At 54.4% G+C, this 15,902-nt stretch overlaps 5 protein-coding genes across 5 annotated transcripts; 1 reads left to right on the forward strand and 4 right to left on the reverse strand.

The window, feature by feature from the left end:
- Nucleotides 1–24: 24 nt before the first annotated feature.
- Nucleotides 25–1,412, reverse strand: J4E92_000854 (uncharacterized protein; the record flags this gene model as incomplete). Its single annotated transcript, XM_051492268.1, has 2 exons — nucleotides 25–1,081; nucleotides 1,132–1,412. 2 exons carry the CDS (start codon nucleotides 1,410–1,412, stop codon nucleotides 25–27), a joined length of 1,338 nt encoding a protein of 445 aa, XP_051357780.1.
- Nucleotides 1,413–1,769: 357 nt separating this feature from the next.
- J4E92_000855 (uncharacterized protein) lies at nucleotides 1,770–3,585 on the reverse strand (the record flags this gene model as incomplete). Its single annotated transcript, XM_051492269.1, has 2 exons — nucleotides 1,770–2,911; nucleotides 3,090–3,585. 2 exons carry the CDS (start codon nucleotides 3,583–3,585, stop codon nucleotides 1,770–1,772), a joined length of 1,638 nt encoding a protein of 545 aa, XP_051357781.1.
- A 1,227-nt stretch (nucleotides 3,586–4,812) lies between these two features.
- On the forward strand, nucleotides 4,813–10,131 carry J4E92_000856 (uncharacterized protein; the record flags this gene model as incomplete). The annotated part of the gene is made up of 3 exons (XM_051492270.1): nucleotides 4,813–7,648; nucleotides 7,699–9,120; nucleotides 9,167–10,131. The coding sequence occupies 3 exons, from the start codon at nucleotides 4,813–4,815 to the stop codon at nucleotides 10,129–10,131; spliced, it is 5,223 nt and encodes a 1,740-aa protein (XP_051357782.1).
- Nucleotides 10,132–11,167: 1,036 nt separating this feature from the next.
- On the reverse strand, nucleotides 11,168–14,297 carry J4E92_000857 (uncharacterized protein; the record flags this gene model as incomplete). The annotated part of the gene is made up of 4 exons (XM_051492271.1): nucleotides 11,168–13,480; nucleotides 13,527–13,761; nucleotides 13,814–14,053; nucleotides 14,104–14,297. 4 exons carry the CDS (start codon nucleotides 14,295–14,297, stop codon nucleotides 11,168–11,170), a joined length of 2,982 nt encoding a protein of 993 aa, XP_051357783.1.
- Nucleotides 14,298–14,935: 638 nt separating this feature from the next.
- Nucleotides 14,936–15,679, reverse strand: J4E92_000858 (uncharacterized protein; the record flags this gene model as incomplete). Its single annotated transcript, XM_051492272.1, has 3 exons — nucleotides 14,936–15,181; nucleotides 15,238–15,537; nucleotides 15,590–15,679. The coding sequence occupies 3 exons, from the start codon at nucleotides 15,677–15,679 to the stop codon at nucleotides 14,936–14,938; spliced, it is 636 nt and encodes a 211-aa protein (XP_051357784.1).
- Nucleotides 15,680–15,902: the final 223 nt, after the last annotated feature.

The raw sequence follows: 15,902 nt of genomic DNA on the forward strand, positions 1-15,902 counted from the left end.
TTATCTGTCTTGTAGCCGACAACTCTATAGCTTCCCCTGTATCTTGTTCCCCAACACCTCCTCCCTCCTCCGTACATCCACATCCCGTGGCCCTTCCTTCTTGAACTTCGTTGTAACAACCCATTCCCTAAGTCCCGCCCTCCCCTGTCCTTGGCTTTCAACCTCTTTCCCCGGCCGATCAAGCACCAAGACAGCAGTGTTCTTATCCACGCCGCCAACCCCATCCTGCCCAGCCTGCCCGTACTCTCCTTTTCCCAGAGCAAGTGGAGATATGCAAGCTTCAGCAAAAGACACTTCAGGCTTCCCGTCGTACATGCGCGGCTTTTGTAGAAAGTCAAGACATTTCTCGCGCTCGAGTTGTAGCTCCGCCAGGCTAGGTGTAGGCGAAGAGGGCGATGTGATACTTGATGCTAAGTACGGAGCCAGGAGCAATGTAAGCAAGAACTGTGGTGGGAATAGGATAATCCTGTTTTGCCGCGCCAGGTCAATCCATTTGTTGGGCGGCAGGAAACGGGCAGCGGTGTGCTCAATACCCCCATCGTGTGTAGGTTTGGGTATGACAATCGCGTCCTCCTCTTCCAGTCCCGAAGATGGTGGTGTACCCTTGGGCGCGGCGTGCTTCGTCGGCGATACGGAGCCAAGGGGCAGGAAATAGATGTACATCTGCGTAGTAAAGCGTTTGGGCACGTTGGGAGGCGTTACCCAGCGGGTAAACGGAATCAGAGCTTCGGTATCAGGAAGTGCACCCCATTTCTCCAACAAGTCTCCAAACTTGACCTTTCCACCGTGTACATCTCTTCGGCCTTGTTCTCGTTCTTCGTCGCTTATCTCGGTGAACAACTTCCCAGTCTTTTTGCTCTTGGCGAGTAAGATGCCGCATTCCTCGAAAGTCTCCCGTACGGCTGCCATACGATACGCGGGCCCGTCTTGATGCCTTCCCGGGTTGACTTCGTCGGGAATCTCGCCGTCGTGCGTTTTGGAGAGGGCGCCGCCCGGGAAGACATGGGCAGATGCAAAACTCGAGGCTTTCGATACGCGGTGGAGGAGCAGGACCTGGTTCGTAGGGGAGATGAGCAGGACGCTATACGTGTTAGCATTCCGATATCGAGAGACATCGTGATAATCGCATACCTCGAGCTAGGCCGTGGAACCTGGGGTGCCTTCGACGCCTGCTTCGACGGCTTGTGGTCTGCGGGCGAAGACATGTTGCGCTTTTGGGAGCCGCTCTTGGAGAGTTGAGCAGACTTCAGATAGGGGGCAGTTCGTAGTGACGCTGACGATCGCGCACCGAGCTTCGCCTGAAATATCGAGAACGGTGAGCTTGCGGCGACGGGGCGTGCAGAGCAGTAGGAGCGTAACGCAGTCGATCTACCGTTAGCCAGGAGAAGAGCAGTGGAGCTCAGCTTTGGCATATCCGGCGACAAAAGGAGCCGACAATGGCGGTCGGCGCGTCATAATGGCTTGCATGTGGTTGGTGTTGATGCGCGGGGAGCTGCCGAGGTTAGGAAGTAGCTTGAGCAGTGACAGGGTGCCCAAGAGTCGACACGCCAGAAGTTCGGCAGCGCTTCGCGTCACCCAACAGAAGACATTTTCTTGAGTTTGATCGTAAATGAACATAGTTCGTGGTATCATTGCTTTTGGCCTATCCATTGCTCCAAAATAAGAACATAAATCGTCTTCGTGTCGCATGTCTAATGAGGGAACCTAGCAACCCAGCCAACCACCCACTAACGCCCTCCCAATGCATTCCATTTATCATCTTCGATCGTCTATGAGTAGAGCTTCTTGTCGAAGCTGTGCAGACCGTGCACGTTGCCCTCAGCCTGTGCACTGGCAGTGCGCAACTCGAACCTGACGGTGCCGTTGGCAACACCCTCGTGAAGCTCGGAAAGGCTCTTGATGCCAATATCCTGGAGCGAGTGCTGAACACCAGCCATGAGGTAGGGCACGAACTTGGTGATCGAGCCACGGTCCTGGACGGATCCAGACACACCTTGGGCAACCAGAACACGGTCACCCTCAGAGAAGTAGCGGGCGGTACCAGCGTTGCTGGCCTTGGAGTCGGCAGCGCCAGCACCGGCCTTCTTGTCCTCCATGGCGGCGATACTGCCCATACCACGGTAGGCCTTGACGAGCTGACCATCGCGGCTGACAAAGTACTCACCAGGAGACTCAGTGGTACCAGCGAGGAGACCTCCCATCATGACGGCTGATGCACCCATGGCAAGACCCTTGACGATGTGTCCTACGTTCTGGATACCGCCATCTGCGATGCAAGGCACGCCGAAGCGCGATGCGAAAGAGGTGACATTGTACACCGAAGTGGCCTGTGGCCTTCCGACAGCCATGACTTCTTGTGTAATGCAAGCACTTCCGCTGCCCATGCCGATACGGAGACCGTCAACACCAGCGGCGATGAGACCAGCAGCCTGCTCGCGAGTGACGACGTTTCCGCCAATCACGTCGAGCTGAGAGTACTTCTCCTTGATGTACTTGATCATCTCGATCTGGTACATGCTGTTTCCCTGACTGCTGTCGAGGATGACAATGTCGAGACCGGCATCGACGAGCTTCTGCAGACGGATCTTGTCCTCTGGTCGGGTGCCGATGGCAGCCGCGGCGATCAGCTGCTTGGAGTGTGGGAGCTTGGACGCAAGCGGGAAGTTGAGGTTCTTCATCAAGTCGGAGCGAGACAGGAGCGCAATCAGGTTGAAGCTCTCATCCACGATGGGAAGCTTTCCCTTCTTGGACTTGTTCAGAATGTCGTTGGCCTCCTTGAGCTCAACACCGTGGCGGGCGGTTACGAGGTCCGTGGACATGACTGCGGTGACCGGGTCGTCCAGCTTGTCGTGGAACTGGATGTCTCGGGGGGTAATGATACCAACGAGCTTGGAGCGGAGGGTGCCGTTCTCTATAGTCAACTGTCAGCGAATGCATCTCGACGAATTGACAAGGCGTAGCGTTTGTGAGGCATTTCAGATACATTTTCTCCACAGTACGACGGAATCGTTGCGGATGAACGAAAGTTAAATTGAAAAGGTAATCATCATGAAGCAAACATGGGGATAGGAGTGTAGAGTCTGACTTACCAGTGACTGGGAAACCACCGAAGCCCCACCTCTCCTTCAGTGCCTTGGCCTCTCCGACTGTGGTGTTGGGAGAGATAACGACGGGGTCCAGGATGAAGCCGTTCTCGAAGCGCTTGACCTTGCGGACCATCTCGGCCTGGTCGTCCTGAGAGCAGTTGTGGTGGATCACACCGAGACCTCCAAGAAGGGCAATGTGGATGGCCATGTTGTGCTCGGTGACAGTGTCCATGGGCGAGGAGACAAAGGGTGTCTTGAGAGAAATGCGCTTTGTGATTGGGGTGTCGAGGGCGACCTCGGCGGCAGGGAAGCCAATGTAGCCAGGAAGCATGAGGAAGTCATTGTAGGTGAGACCACCGTTCTTCTTGGAGTCGATGAGCGTCTTGATGTCGATGCCATCGCGCTCGGGGTACTCGTTCTTGAGGATCTCAAGAGCCTTGGTGTAGTCCAAGGCGTCGGCGGCCGTGTTGGTCATGGCGTCACCGTTGGAGATGGGCATGATGGGTAGGAAAAGAAACTTCTCGGGGACTTGAGAAGGGTAAGAGGGGTATCACGGAAGGAAACAGGCCGTCGTGCTCAGCAAAAGACTCTGGCCGGGGAAAGTTGAGGGCTTTCCCAAGAAGAAAAAAGTTGGAAGAAACTGGCGGCGCGGAAAGAATTTCTGTGGGCTCCTTCGCCAAGGCTCCTGCTTCAGGTGACCCCGCCTTTTAGCGCGACGACGACGCGTCCGAAGGGGGATCGATGTGCAGGCAGTACTGCAGTCGACATATACTGCTGTACACTGTATGCGCGAAAGACACATATCAACATATGCTGGACATATCAACAATAGTCGCAGTCGTCAGTCTTTTGGTAAGGTACGACGTTCTCATTAGCAATAGCATCTAGTGCATTCCATTCTTGCCTCGCTAGCACACTCACGTGGTGGGCGCGACGTTTGGACTTGCACGGTACCGGCTGGGAGCTCCCTTATAGTGACAGGTCGACGAGTCGATAATTGGACGCGTCCAAGGGGTGCGCTAGGCTAAGGTTCAGGTTCAGGACGCGATAGCTCACCGTGCGAGCTGTAGTCAGGCTGTCGCCGTTGATGGCGCCGACGTCCTTGTCGCCCTGCAATTCAGGCATCATGGCCGCGACGCGTACATGGGTTTCCGGGATAGTCGATGGATAGGACGTGATGGTGAAGTGAAGTGGTCGGCTCGTCCAGACATGGCGATCCAGCAGCAACAAACACGGTAGCTGCAACAGTGATGCAGCACTAGGATGTTGTTTTGAGGGATTCCCGGTCCGTGTGACGGGAGTCGGGATGGATGATTTTCGCGGCTGAAGATGGGTTTCTTGGGGTGGTTGGCGCGACAACAAGCCGGCAAGCCCTCGCAGCCTGAGTAAACATCCGCAAAAGCTTGGACACCACACGTCCGCTTCCAGTTTCAACGCCGCTGCCTTTCATCTACTATACCCAATTTCCCTTTCCCGATTCCCATTCCTCTTCGCCCGTGCAGAGTAAAAGTGCGCGCTTGGTCGCAGGGCTTTAGACTGTCGCTTGATCTCGTTCGCGATTTTTGTTTTGGGCGGCAGGCGCATCCATATCTCTTGTAATTATCGCGGGCCTCCATGACGGTCTCTTGAGCCCCGACGCCAACGCCATCACCATCTTCCTTTGTCCTGTACGACGCATGCGGTGTAGGACTGGGTCGCAGTAACGCCCTCGACTGTCGCGCTCGCCATGAGTTACCTGACTGCCCCACGCTCGAGACCAGGCCACTCGGCAACATCGCCCTCCCCGCTCCGCCAGACATCGACCGCATCCAATGGCTCCTCCAACCACTCGAACCAGTACCCGCCGAGCCGCTCCAGCACGCAGTCGAGCAATGCCTCCAGCGGCTTTGGCTCGCTGTCGCACCGGCGCGGGCTGAGCGAGGCGACTGCCCTCTCACGCCCGCGCACAGAGGACTACTTTGGCTCGGGCGAGACGGACCCTTCAGACACGTTTATGAGCATGCGGAAAGCGCTGCGACCGCTGCAGCAGGCACCTTCGAACCCGCCCTCGCCCGAGAAGCAGAGCCCATCGTCACCTGACAAGTACATGCGACCGACGACGCCCGTATATCCGCCATCGCCCGAAAAGCTCCTACGCCCCGCAACATTCTCGAATCCGCCATCGCCAGAGAAGCTCCTGCGCCCCGCGAGTGCTAGCCCGACCCGAAGCTCCAGCCACCTGCGATCACATAGTGTCGAAAACCTCTACGCCCCATACGATGGCTCCACCTCGCCGACCGCCAAACCGCGCCCGCTATCGCTAGCAGTATCGCGAAACGACTCCGTACGCGCGCCCACCCGCGACCACTCGTCCCGACCGCTGTCAACTCACCTGGAACGACCGGAACTTAAGAGCTTCCAGAAGTCATCCACGGGACATCTCCGAACTCTATCCAAGTTCGCCGAGGCTGGAAGCGATGAGGACTTCGCCATCAAGTCCCCGGAGCAGCAGGTCGTGGGTCTCAACGGACGGAGAAGGTTGCAGCGGCTAGAAACACCACAAAAGACGGCGTCCACTTGGTCAAGTCGGAATTGGATGGACCAACAGCGCCAGTTCTTGCAGGCCTACGAATATCTCTGTCATATCGGAGAAGCCAAGGAGTGGATGGAAGACATCATCGAGACGGACCTCCCGCCTGTTGTTGAACTGGAGGAGGCACTGCGAAACGGCATAACACTAGCAGAGATTGTTCAGTCAATCAAAGGACAACCGCTGCGCATATTCCGCGACCCGAAGCTACAGTACCGGCACTCTAACAACTACGCGCACTTCTTCAAGTTCCTGTCTGAAGTCGAACTCCCCGATCTCTTCCGCTTCGAACTGGTCGATCTCTACGAGAAGAAGAACGTGCCCAAGGTCATCTACTGCATCCACGCGCTCTCATGGCTTCTGTTCCGAAAAGGCATTGTCGACTTCCGAATTGGCAATCTAGTCGGTAAACTCCAGTTCGAGGACCACGAGTTGGAGGCTACACAAAAAGGTCTGGACAAGTCTGGGGTTAGTATGCCCAACTTCTCAGGCATGCAAGCCAACTTCCAAGTCGAGCCGGAACCGGAGCCAGAACCAGAACCAGTGGAATCTGAGGAAGACCGCATTGACCGCGAGCTTGGAGAGAACGAGGACATCATACTAGATCTCCAGGCTCAGATGCGCGGTGCTCTCGTTCGAATTCGCCTCGGGATGGTGATGCAGGAGCTCTGGGATCATGAGCACCTCATCGTAGACTTGCAGGCACGCATCCGTGGTGACTGGGCTCGACAAATCTCCACCTACCGCATGGACATGCGCCGTTTCGCAGTTACTCTGCAAGGTGCAGCGAGAGGCTTCCTGGTTCGATCGAGGCTTCAGGGTGAAGAACAGTTCTGGCACGCCAATGAGGCCCAGGTCTTGAAGGTGCAGAACCTGTTCCGTGGGCGCAAGGCCAGAGCGCAAGTTCAGTACACCAAATCGAAGATCGAGCGACACGAACACGGCATACGGCAATTCCAAGCAGCCATCCGAGGAGCGCTGGAACGACTACGTGTGTCCGACCGATACGAACAAACCCGCGATACCGAACCATCCGTTATGCATGTGCAGGCTATGATTCGTGGAGCTCTTCTACGCCAGCAAGTCGATCGGGAATGGGCTGAGCTACAACAGAATGAACCTGAGGTCGCGCAACTCCAAGCCGTCGCAAGAGCAATGCGTGTCCGCCAGTCACTGCGTGCCGATCAGGAAGGTCTTCGTCAACACGAATCTATGATCACAATGTTGCAGTCAACTGCCCGAGGTCTTCTTGCTAGGAAGAAGGACGCCGCAATGCAGAAGAAGTTGGTAAGCACGAATGTCAATTGGTCTGGTCTTCAGTCCCAAGTTCGCGCCAATGTCTTGAGAAACTATGTCAGGCAGATCCACGAGGCGCTTCAAGCCGAAGTACCTCAGATCACCGATTTACAAGCTGTCGCAAGGGGTGGCACCATGCGTGCAGAGATCACTGAGATCCTCACGCTTCTGCACGATCAAGAAGACAACGTTCTTTCGCTTCAGTCACACATTCGCGGTTTCCTTTCGCGACAGAAGCACTTTTCTGATCTTCAGGCACTTCAGGCGCAAGAACCCACCATTCTAGACCTCCAATCGGCTTGCCGAGGCTTCATGCAACGCCAACGGACCTACGAGACTCTTTGCGAGCTCAATGCTCAAGAGCCCGAAACCGTCGATCTTCAAGCCGTGGCACGTGGTATGCTGCTCAGGATGCAAATCGGTATGCAGCTTGGTCAAGTGGAAGAGCACGAAGATGCGATTGTCGAGCTTCAGACCCTGGCGCGCGGTTTGATGATCCGCCAGAAGTTTGCAGAGAAGCAGCAGTTCTACAAGGAGAATATGGAGAAGGTCATCAAAGTGCAGAGCTTCATCCGTGGTCGTCAACAAGGTGAAGCCTACAAGAGCTTGACCAGTGGCACAAACCCTCCAGTGTCGACTGTCAAGAACTTTGTGCATCTTCTTAACGACAACGACATCGACTTTGATGAGGAGATTGGTAGGTCGCTCTTTGATTACTATAGTCATGTCTTACTAACGGAATGTCAGAATTCGAGCGTCTTCGTAAGACTGTAGTACAGCATGTGCGCCAGAACGAGCTCGCCGAGCAGTACGTCGATCAACTGGACATCAAGATCGCGCTTCTCGTGAAGAACAAGATCACCCTTGACGAGGTTGTCAAGCACCAGAAGCACTTCGGCGGCAACGTCGGCACACTGCTCAGCAGCAAGGACATCTCGTCAAAGGACCCCTTCGATCTCAAAGCGCTCAACAAGAACTCGCGCCGGAAGCTGGAGCAGTATCAGGAGCTTTTCTTTGTTCTGCAGACGCAGCCTCAGTACATGGCGAGACTCTTCAGGCGCGTTCGTGAACAAAATCTCGCGGAGGGTGACATCAAGCGCATCGAGCAGCTGACCATGAGTATGTTTGGTTTGGCCCAAAAACGCAGAGAAGAGTATTGGCTGTTGAAGCTGCTCACAAGATCGCTAAAGGAGGAGATTGAGGGCTGTGCGAACCTCCATGAGTACCTTCGTGGCAACTTCTTCTGGTCCAAATTGTTCGCCAACTACGTCCGGTCACCGCGCGACCGAAAGTTCCTCAAAGATGTTCTTGGAACTGTCATTCGTGAGAATATCATTGAGAATGAGCACCTGGACCTGGAGAGCGATCCGATGCAAATCTATCGTTCCGCCATCAACAACGAGGAGCTCCGTACTGGCCAAAGTAGTCGTCGCGACCCGAATGTCTCGCGAGATGTAGCACTCAAGGACCCCGAGACACGTGGTACTTTCATTCACAACCTGCAAGATCTTCGCGATGTTGCTGACCAGTACTTTACGATGTTCGAAGAGGTACTCCACCGGATGCCATATGGTGTGAGATACATCGCACAGCAGATGTTCGAAGAACTACGCTTGAAGTTCCCCTACGAGGCGCAAGAGCAGCTTCTACAAATCACCGGCTACTGGGTATGGAAGGCTTACATTCAGCCTGCTCTATTGCAACCTCAGCACTGGGGTGTGGTGGATCGTGGCCTGTCGCCAGTGATGAACAGAAACCTTGGAGCTGTTGCCAAGGTCCTCAGTCAGATTGCCGGCGGGAAGCTGTTTGGTGGAGACGATCTTTACCTGCAGCCTCTTAACAGCTACATCACCGAAGCCATCGATCGCCTACAAGACATCTGGTCGAACATGATCAACGTCCGTGCCGCCGAAGCTCAGTTCGAGATTGACGAGTTCAACGACTTGTTTGCAAGAACCAAGCCAACACTTTACATCAAGCTCGCAGACGTATTCGCCATTCACAACCTCGTCATCGAAGATCTACCAAGTTTATGCCCCTCTCAAGACGATCCACTCCGTGAGATTGTCCGTGAGCTCGGTAGCGCCAAGAACAACGAGAACGAGCTTCTGCACGTCAGCTCCAGCGAAATCACATTGACCCTGAACCCCAAGTACCATGAGCAAGAGGGTAAGTTCTTCCTCCACTTGCAGTTCCCACTTACTGACTTTTCTAGACCCCGACTCTGCAATCAAATCCCTCTTCATGGAGACCAAGCGCTACGTACTGTACATCATCCGCATCCAAACCGGCGCCAACCTCACTGAGATCATGTGCAAGCCGGTTACCCCCGATGACGAGAACCGCTGGGACGCTCTCGTCCGCGAAGAGATCATCGCGCAGCGGAAAGATCGTTCGCGGAAACAGAGCAACGTAGTCCGATCCTCTGCCGCCTCAACTTACACGCAGGATATGGGCTCCAACTCTGTACTTGATCTTGACTACCCCACACTCAAGCAATACTGTCTGGAGAACATGGTACAACTCCAACGCGCAGGCCGCATCTCGCACACCAACAACTACCAAGACCTACTCAACGCCATCGCGGTCGACATCCGCACCAAGCACCGAAGACGTATCCAACGCGCCAAGGAATTAGAGGGAGTACGCACTACATTGGCCGCACTCGACGAGAAGGCACATTTCCTAGAGTCGCAACTCAAGTCCTACAACGACTACATCGAACAAGCCATGGTAACGCTGCAATCGAAGAAGGGCAAGAAGAAGTTCCTCCTTCCCTTCACCCGCCAATACAATCACCAGCGTGAACTAAAGAACAGCGGTCGCGAGTACCGCTTCGGTTCCTTCAAATACTCCGCCCGCAACCTGGCCGAGAAGGGCATCCTCATCTCCTGGTCTGGATACCACGAGCGACAATGGGACCGCATGGACATCACCATCTCCAGCAACCAAACAGGTATCTTCGAGATCCAAGGTTCTCAAGGTTCCATGATGATTCCCGGTGCATTCGCCGAGGTGCCTCTGGACGGCCTCCTCCAAGCGCAATTCGACAACCACCAATTTATGAATCTCTTCGGCGAAGGTGCTCGGGGTGGCGCGGCTGCCGGCGACGGTGTCGCCAGAGTCAACGTTAATCTGTTTTTGCATTTGATCTTCAAGAAGTTCTATCGGGATGAGTAACGGCATGCATGCAACGGCGGTGTTTGATGGTGAAAGATGGGGTACCGTGTTATACCTTTTTCTTTTTCTGCTTGTTGTTTCTGCATTTCATGGATGGTTAGGAGGACGGTGTTCTCTGTTTTTTGTTGGTTACGACCATGATGATATCGCTCGTCGCTTGACGCTTCTTCTTCCTCTTCTTTTCTCTTTTTTCTTTTGGAATGATACATACATATCCTAGCATAAATGCATCTTACATAATTTGTACTCAGAGTGTTATCGCCTGTTGCATGTGAAGACCCAGCTTTCCATCCAACGTCCACGGGTGTGTCAGCGGACACTCCAAGAAAGGGATGCACGCGAAGCGTGTGTGGCGCGTGACGTCATAGCTTAGCGGTTACCCTGTCTTCTTCGCGGTTGTCAACTACGTCGTGCAAATCCATCATCCAACGGCCTATACGACATCCCCGAGTCTTTCCATCCGTGTCGATATCGGCCTGAATAATGCTGACAATGCTGAGCTCACCTGGAGTAAAAGGCTTCGATGGACATCCGGTTTTTGAAGCCTACAAATGCCCACGAAAGCTTCGTCCGACCAGTACGCAAATCGTCACGATAACTGTGGACACAAGCAAACGGCAAGGAGGATGGACCAGTATACCAGGGGCCCCTTAAGGTAGGCACTCTTCAGACACGGTTGAGCATAAGAGGTGATCATGAAACGTTGAAATGATGCTAGTAACAGGAAAACTACGCAATACTCGAGACACGCATACAAGTACATCCCAATGCAACCGCAACTGAATACGCCCCAGCAACTGCCATAGGCAGGGAGATTACCCAAACACCGACCCAAGCCTTCGTTAATGCTTCTAGATGGAGTTTTCCAAAGGTTTTGAGAATGAGACAGATGCACAAGAGAATAACCTGGCGCTAGAACATCGCCAAATCGAAAAGAACAGAGTGCAACTAGTGAGCAACGAAAAGCGAAAAAGTCGTTAGAAGCCCCAACGGTGGCGTCTCCAACCACCTAATGCCCCAATTAGCAAGAGGTAAATCAACGCCAGACGCTCTTAGAATTAGGCATGAGGCTACCTCTGGACGAAGAACCACTAGTGATCCGTACAGGCGCTCGCGCATTCAAGCTGGGTGGTGCTTCCCGAGGTCGATCGTCACCGACGTTCGCCAAGGTAGTGCGCCTTACAGCGCTCTTCATTATGGGCGTAACCCGTGGGCTGAGTACGCTGTTCTTCCAGTCAGCCTCGTGGACAGACTTGACCATGCGACGTGCTGCACCCGCGGAGAGAAGGGAGTTCTCGTTGGGCGGACTACCAATAGTCGCTGCTGTCGGACTACGACGACGATGCGCTCGGTTCACAGGTACAGATCCACCGTTCGTGGAAGAACGACGCTTGATTGCGTGTCCGATTTGTCGGGCATCTGACGACGTCCATTTCTCTCCCTCTGAACTGGAGTGGCCACTGTCTCCTTCTCGCGCGGGGCCCGACGAGGCGTTCTCTACATTGCTTAAGGATGAAGTGCGAGCGTTGTTGTAGATGTCGCGGAGAGGCGACGCGCCATCGGAATCCGAGCCATATGCGTTGTTGGGACGAGATGTGGGGGATCCGTCCGAACGTTTAGACAGCGCGCCGACCGCAAAGCGCGATGAGCCCTTCAAATCTACAGAGGCTTTTGGTGGTGTAGGGATAGGCGAAGAGCCACCGCTTCCATCGTATTTTGGTATAGGGATGCCTGTCGAGTAAGTCGGTGCTGGCACTGGGGTGGAAGCATGTGTTGGTGTTCCCGCTAGGTGTTCTGGTGTTTTCTGGAATTCCGCAAGTGTACCATTCTCGGTGTCGTCCCTCCAGCGTACCCCCCGCTTCGTCTTTGATGGAGATTTCTTCTTCTTCATCGGCGAGAACTGGACGCTCTTTCTGGCTCCTGCCATCAACTTTCGGCGTGGTGATGACTTCATTGGCGATGATGTGAGATGCGGCGCGTCCGCCAGTGTTGGCAAAGCAATTGGTCGCATGGGAGACGGCTCCATGATGTTCACTGGCTTCCTCCTTTTTGGTGTGCCTCTGTGGCTTGGCTCGAAGAACTCCGTGACTGGCAGGCCACCGTCTGGCCGAATAACCTGCGAAGTCGCGTTTGTACAAGAATTCATAATCTTCGTAAGCAGCTTCCTCGCCGCTTCGACTGCTTGGGCTTCATCCATTTGGGTGATCTGGCTTAGGATTGTGACGGTCTCGATGTGCGCCTGTACCAACACCTGGACGATGGCAGCATCGCCGCCTTTTTCCATGTCCAACAGAGCATTGAGTTGTTCGCGATCCGCGTTGGCTTTGAGGAGCTCGTACTCTCTTGTCAGGTTGGCAGCATCATGGCCGTCAGCATTGCCGTCCACCTCCGCCAGACCCTTCAGTCCAACATGCAGCGCTGTGTCCATTTTGCTCGTCCATACGGTACGCTCCAATCGCCTATGGCAATGTTGTCGCGTTTGTTCGAGTTCTGCGGATATTCCGACTGCGGTATCTCTCATTGCTGTAACTTGAGCGGGCATCTCCTCGTTTTCGCGAACATCCTTTACGTTATCGAATGCCGCGATCCATGCCGAAATCATCGAGATGCGCTTCTCGGCCAGCTTCAAGGTCTTGGACATATTCAACCGATCCCGACGGTCGGGCTCAGAGTCCGCATAAGCCTGGCGCAAGCGTACCACAGCGTCTCGCAGGATGCCATCCTTCTTTTCGCTCTGCTTCTGGAACTTGACCAAGGCGCTTCCTTCGAAATCTTTCTGCTTCTTCATCAACTCCTCAATCAAGTGTCTCTGTTCATCGATCTTGACAAGGTAGTCCTTTACGTGGCGGTTGACATTGTATACGTTCTTGGTGACCTTGGTCTGGATGTTCTTCGCGCGATTGGCGTAACGCAGGGTGTTCTGCGTCTCATCGAAATGCGCGCTTGATGGACTAACACAGACTATCATGACAGTTTTACAGTTTCCACCGAGAGAGAACTTGAGCAATCGCGTGAGTTTCGAGTTGCGGTATGGGATGTGGTTTCGCTTTCGGGGATCACATAGGGCGTTGATACAGCTTCCCAGCGCGAGCAGGGATTTGTTGATGTTGGCACCCTCCGTCAGACGCTCTCCACGGTTCTTCGTAGCGCTCGCACGCTCACTACCTGCCAAGTCGATGATGCTGAGGGTAGCCATTGTGTGGGGTTCGTTGACCGAGGCATTGCGGTCCTTGGAGGACACGTTGATCTGAAGTACGGCGTGGGATCGGGAAGAGGTAGCGTTCGCTTCGGTAGGTGACATAGTTCGGTACTCGTTGCCGCGGACAATAATATCCATGACTTCTTGGACCTGTGGTTGTTAGACGCCTGTCGTGCAGTGTGTCCCTCCTACTTACGCTCTGTGGTCGGTGGCTGGAAAGACCAGCGACAGATACAGCCTGGTTGGCATCCTCGCGAAGCATCAGGGGTTGTTTACTGCCGCCCTCTACAAGCAAGTCGCGAATTGTCTCGTTGTAGATTTCCAGATAAGAGAGCGTGATCTCGGTGACCTTTTCATCTTGTATGTCCTGAATCTTCTCGAACAGTTCTTGCATTGTCAAAAAGATAATGCCGGGCTGCTGCGATGTTCCACTGTTGAAAGGTTAGTCCTCCTGCGAGTAACTAGCGGTGTACATGAACATACGTGATAGTATGTGTCTTTCCGCAACCTGTGGCGCCATATGCAAATACAGTCGCGTTGTATCCATCCAGCACACTGTCCAGCAGGGGCTTCGTCGTGGCTTCGTATACATCGCCCTGGGAGGTAGTGTCGTCGAAGACGCGGTCGAATGCGAATGTCTGGTCCTTTGATCGCTTGCCCTGGGGTCCTATTGTTGATCGTCCAAACCGTTGAACAGCGTTGTCTTCTGGGGGGTCGAAGATTCTGGTATAGGTCAGCCCTCATGCCTTGAAATGATACGTGACGTCTCATACAGGCACTTCTCGTCCATGACCTTGATGACAGGCCGGATGCCCTTGTGGAGCTTCGGCGCTGGCAAGCCCGCCAGCGAACCGTCTCCGAGGAACAGCGTTTGGTCATCGTTCCTCGTGACCTGGGCTGCCTCTCGGATAGTGAAAGGGCGGACTCGTACGGTGACGGAGATGGAAGACGCGCCCGCGGCGGCCATGATTGCGCCCAAGAAATGAAAAAAGTAGGTCAATCGCACTGCGCAGCCTCCTTTGAAAGCGTGGGGAACAGCCGCGAGCGAGGGTCTGGTGTTGCGGGCTGGAGTGCTCAATGACGATGTTCCAGCCGGAACTTCTGTTATGGGACGCACGGCCGCTGGTAAACAGACAGGGATCTAAATGCGGCAACCACGACCCTGCCGCCAAGAATGCCCTCTTATCCCCACAATTTCCGACGTGGCTGCGACACCACACGCCACATCACCTCTGTCCTGCCAACGGGTGCACCCGACTGTCTTGCTACCATGAATGCGAACTTCGCCGACTGTGCGATCCCAGAAAAGTACCACCATTATCCTCCCTGTTTGGCAAGCCCTACTCGCTCGTGTCCTTGGTCCTGAGTTGCGTAAAGGGGCAAGTGGAGCATCACAGCATGTGGAGAGTGAAATGAGAGATGCGCATCTCATAAAAGGATTCAACTATCATGCAAACATCAAACATGCGTCCGGCATATCTTCGTAAATTCCATTCCCCGACTAACACCGCCTCCACCTCAAATCCTCAACCCGCACCACCCATGGCCCGTTCACACTAATCCAGCTGATCCAATGTCTCGGCCTACATCAACCGCAATCAGTTTCTACTGCTTGGGTGGTGTGCACTTCTGCCACTGCACGTACACGACTTGGGTGAATTTGAGATCGGTAGAGTCAGTGGTGAGGAGGCCAGTGGCGCTGGCGTTGCTGCTGGTCAGGCGGACCTGCGAGTTGATGTTGAGCATGCCGTTGGTGCCGCATGGCGCCCATACAACCGAGGTGCTGTCCGCCTCGTCGTGCTTGAGGTAGTCGCCGTTGGTTGGCCCGTCGAACTTGTACTCAGTCGAGGTCTATTTCGGGTATCAGCATATCTGGTCCACGCCACTGGAACTTGAATAGATCTTACCTGAGCAGTGTCTCCGGAGAAGTAGTAGGTAGACTTGAGAGTGCCAGAGACGCCCTTCTGGATGGCAGAGTAGCCACGGTAGTCGGCGGACAGAATGGAGTACTGGAAGCCTCCTGGGTACTCAATGTCGACGTTCAGCTGGCAGTTCTTGCGCTGCTCAGTAACGGCGATGCCGGGGCCGATCGAGGCGATATACGCGTCGAAGATGAGGGTCATGACAGTCCTGTCACTGTTGATCTGGGAGCTCATGGTGCCTTGCGGGCAACCAGTTCCTCCATAGCTGACACCGCGAATCTTGACCTGTGTTGCGTGAGTTGATCGTTTCGGAAATTTCCATCTAAGTTTCTCGTACCTGACCGGGTGGTGGGGCATCACCGAGCTCGACATTGGGGAACGCAGGGGCTGCTGCCGCGAGGGGAAGGAGAGCAAGGAGCCACTTCATGTTGATAGTTTGGAAAGATGGTCTTCGGAGAAGGCTAGATGGAGAGCTGATGATGTGGTAGATGAGACCGAGAGTAGAAGCTGGATGAGGATCATGGAAGGGAATATGGACCAGGTTATATACCAGTCCCTCGGCGCCAGCCCTTTACCTTTGATTGTCTTAACCACTACCGCGGCAACACCATCTTGGGCGATATCTACAGTCCGACCACGATAACAGCTGC

This window comes from Alternaria infectoria, assembly GCF_024043175.1.
Source record: "Alternaria infectoria strain BMP 0036 chromosome Unknown scaffold_1, whole genome shotgun sequence".
NCBI lineage: Eukaryota > Fungi > Ascomycota > Dothideomycetes > Pleosporales > Pleosporaceae > Alternaria > Alternaria infectoria.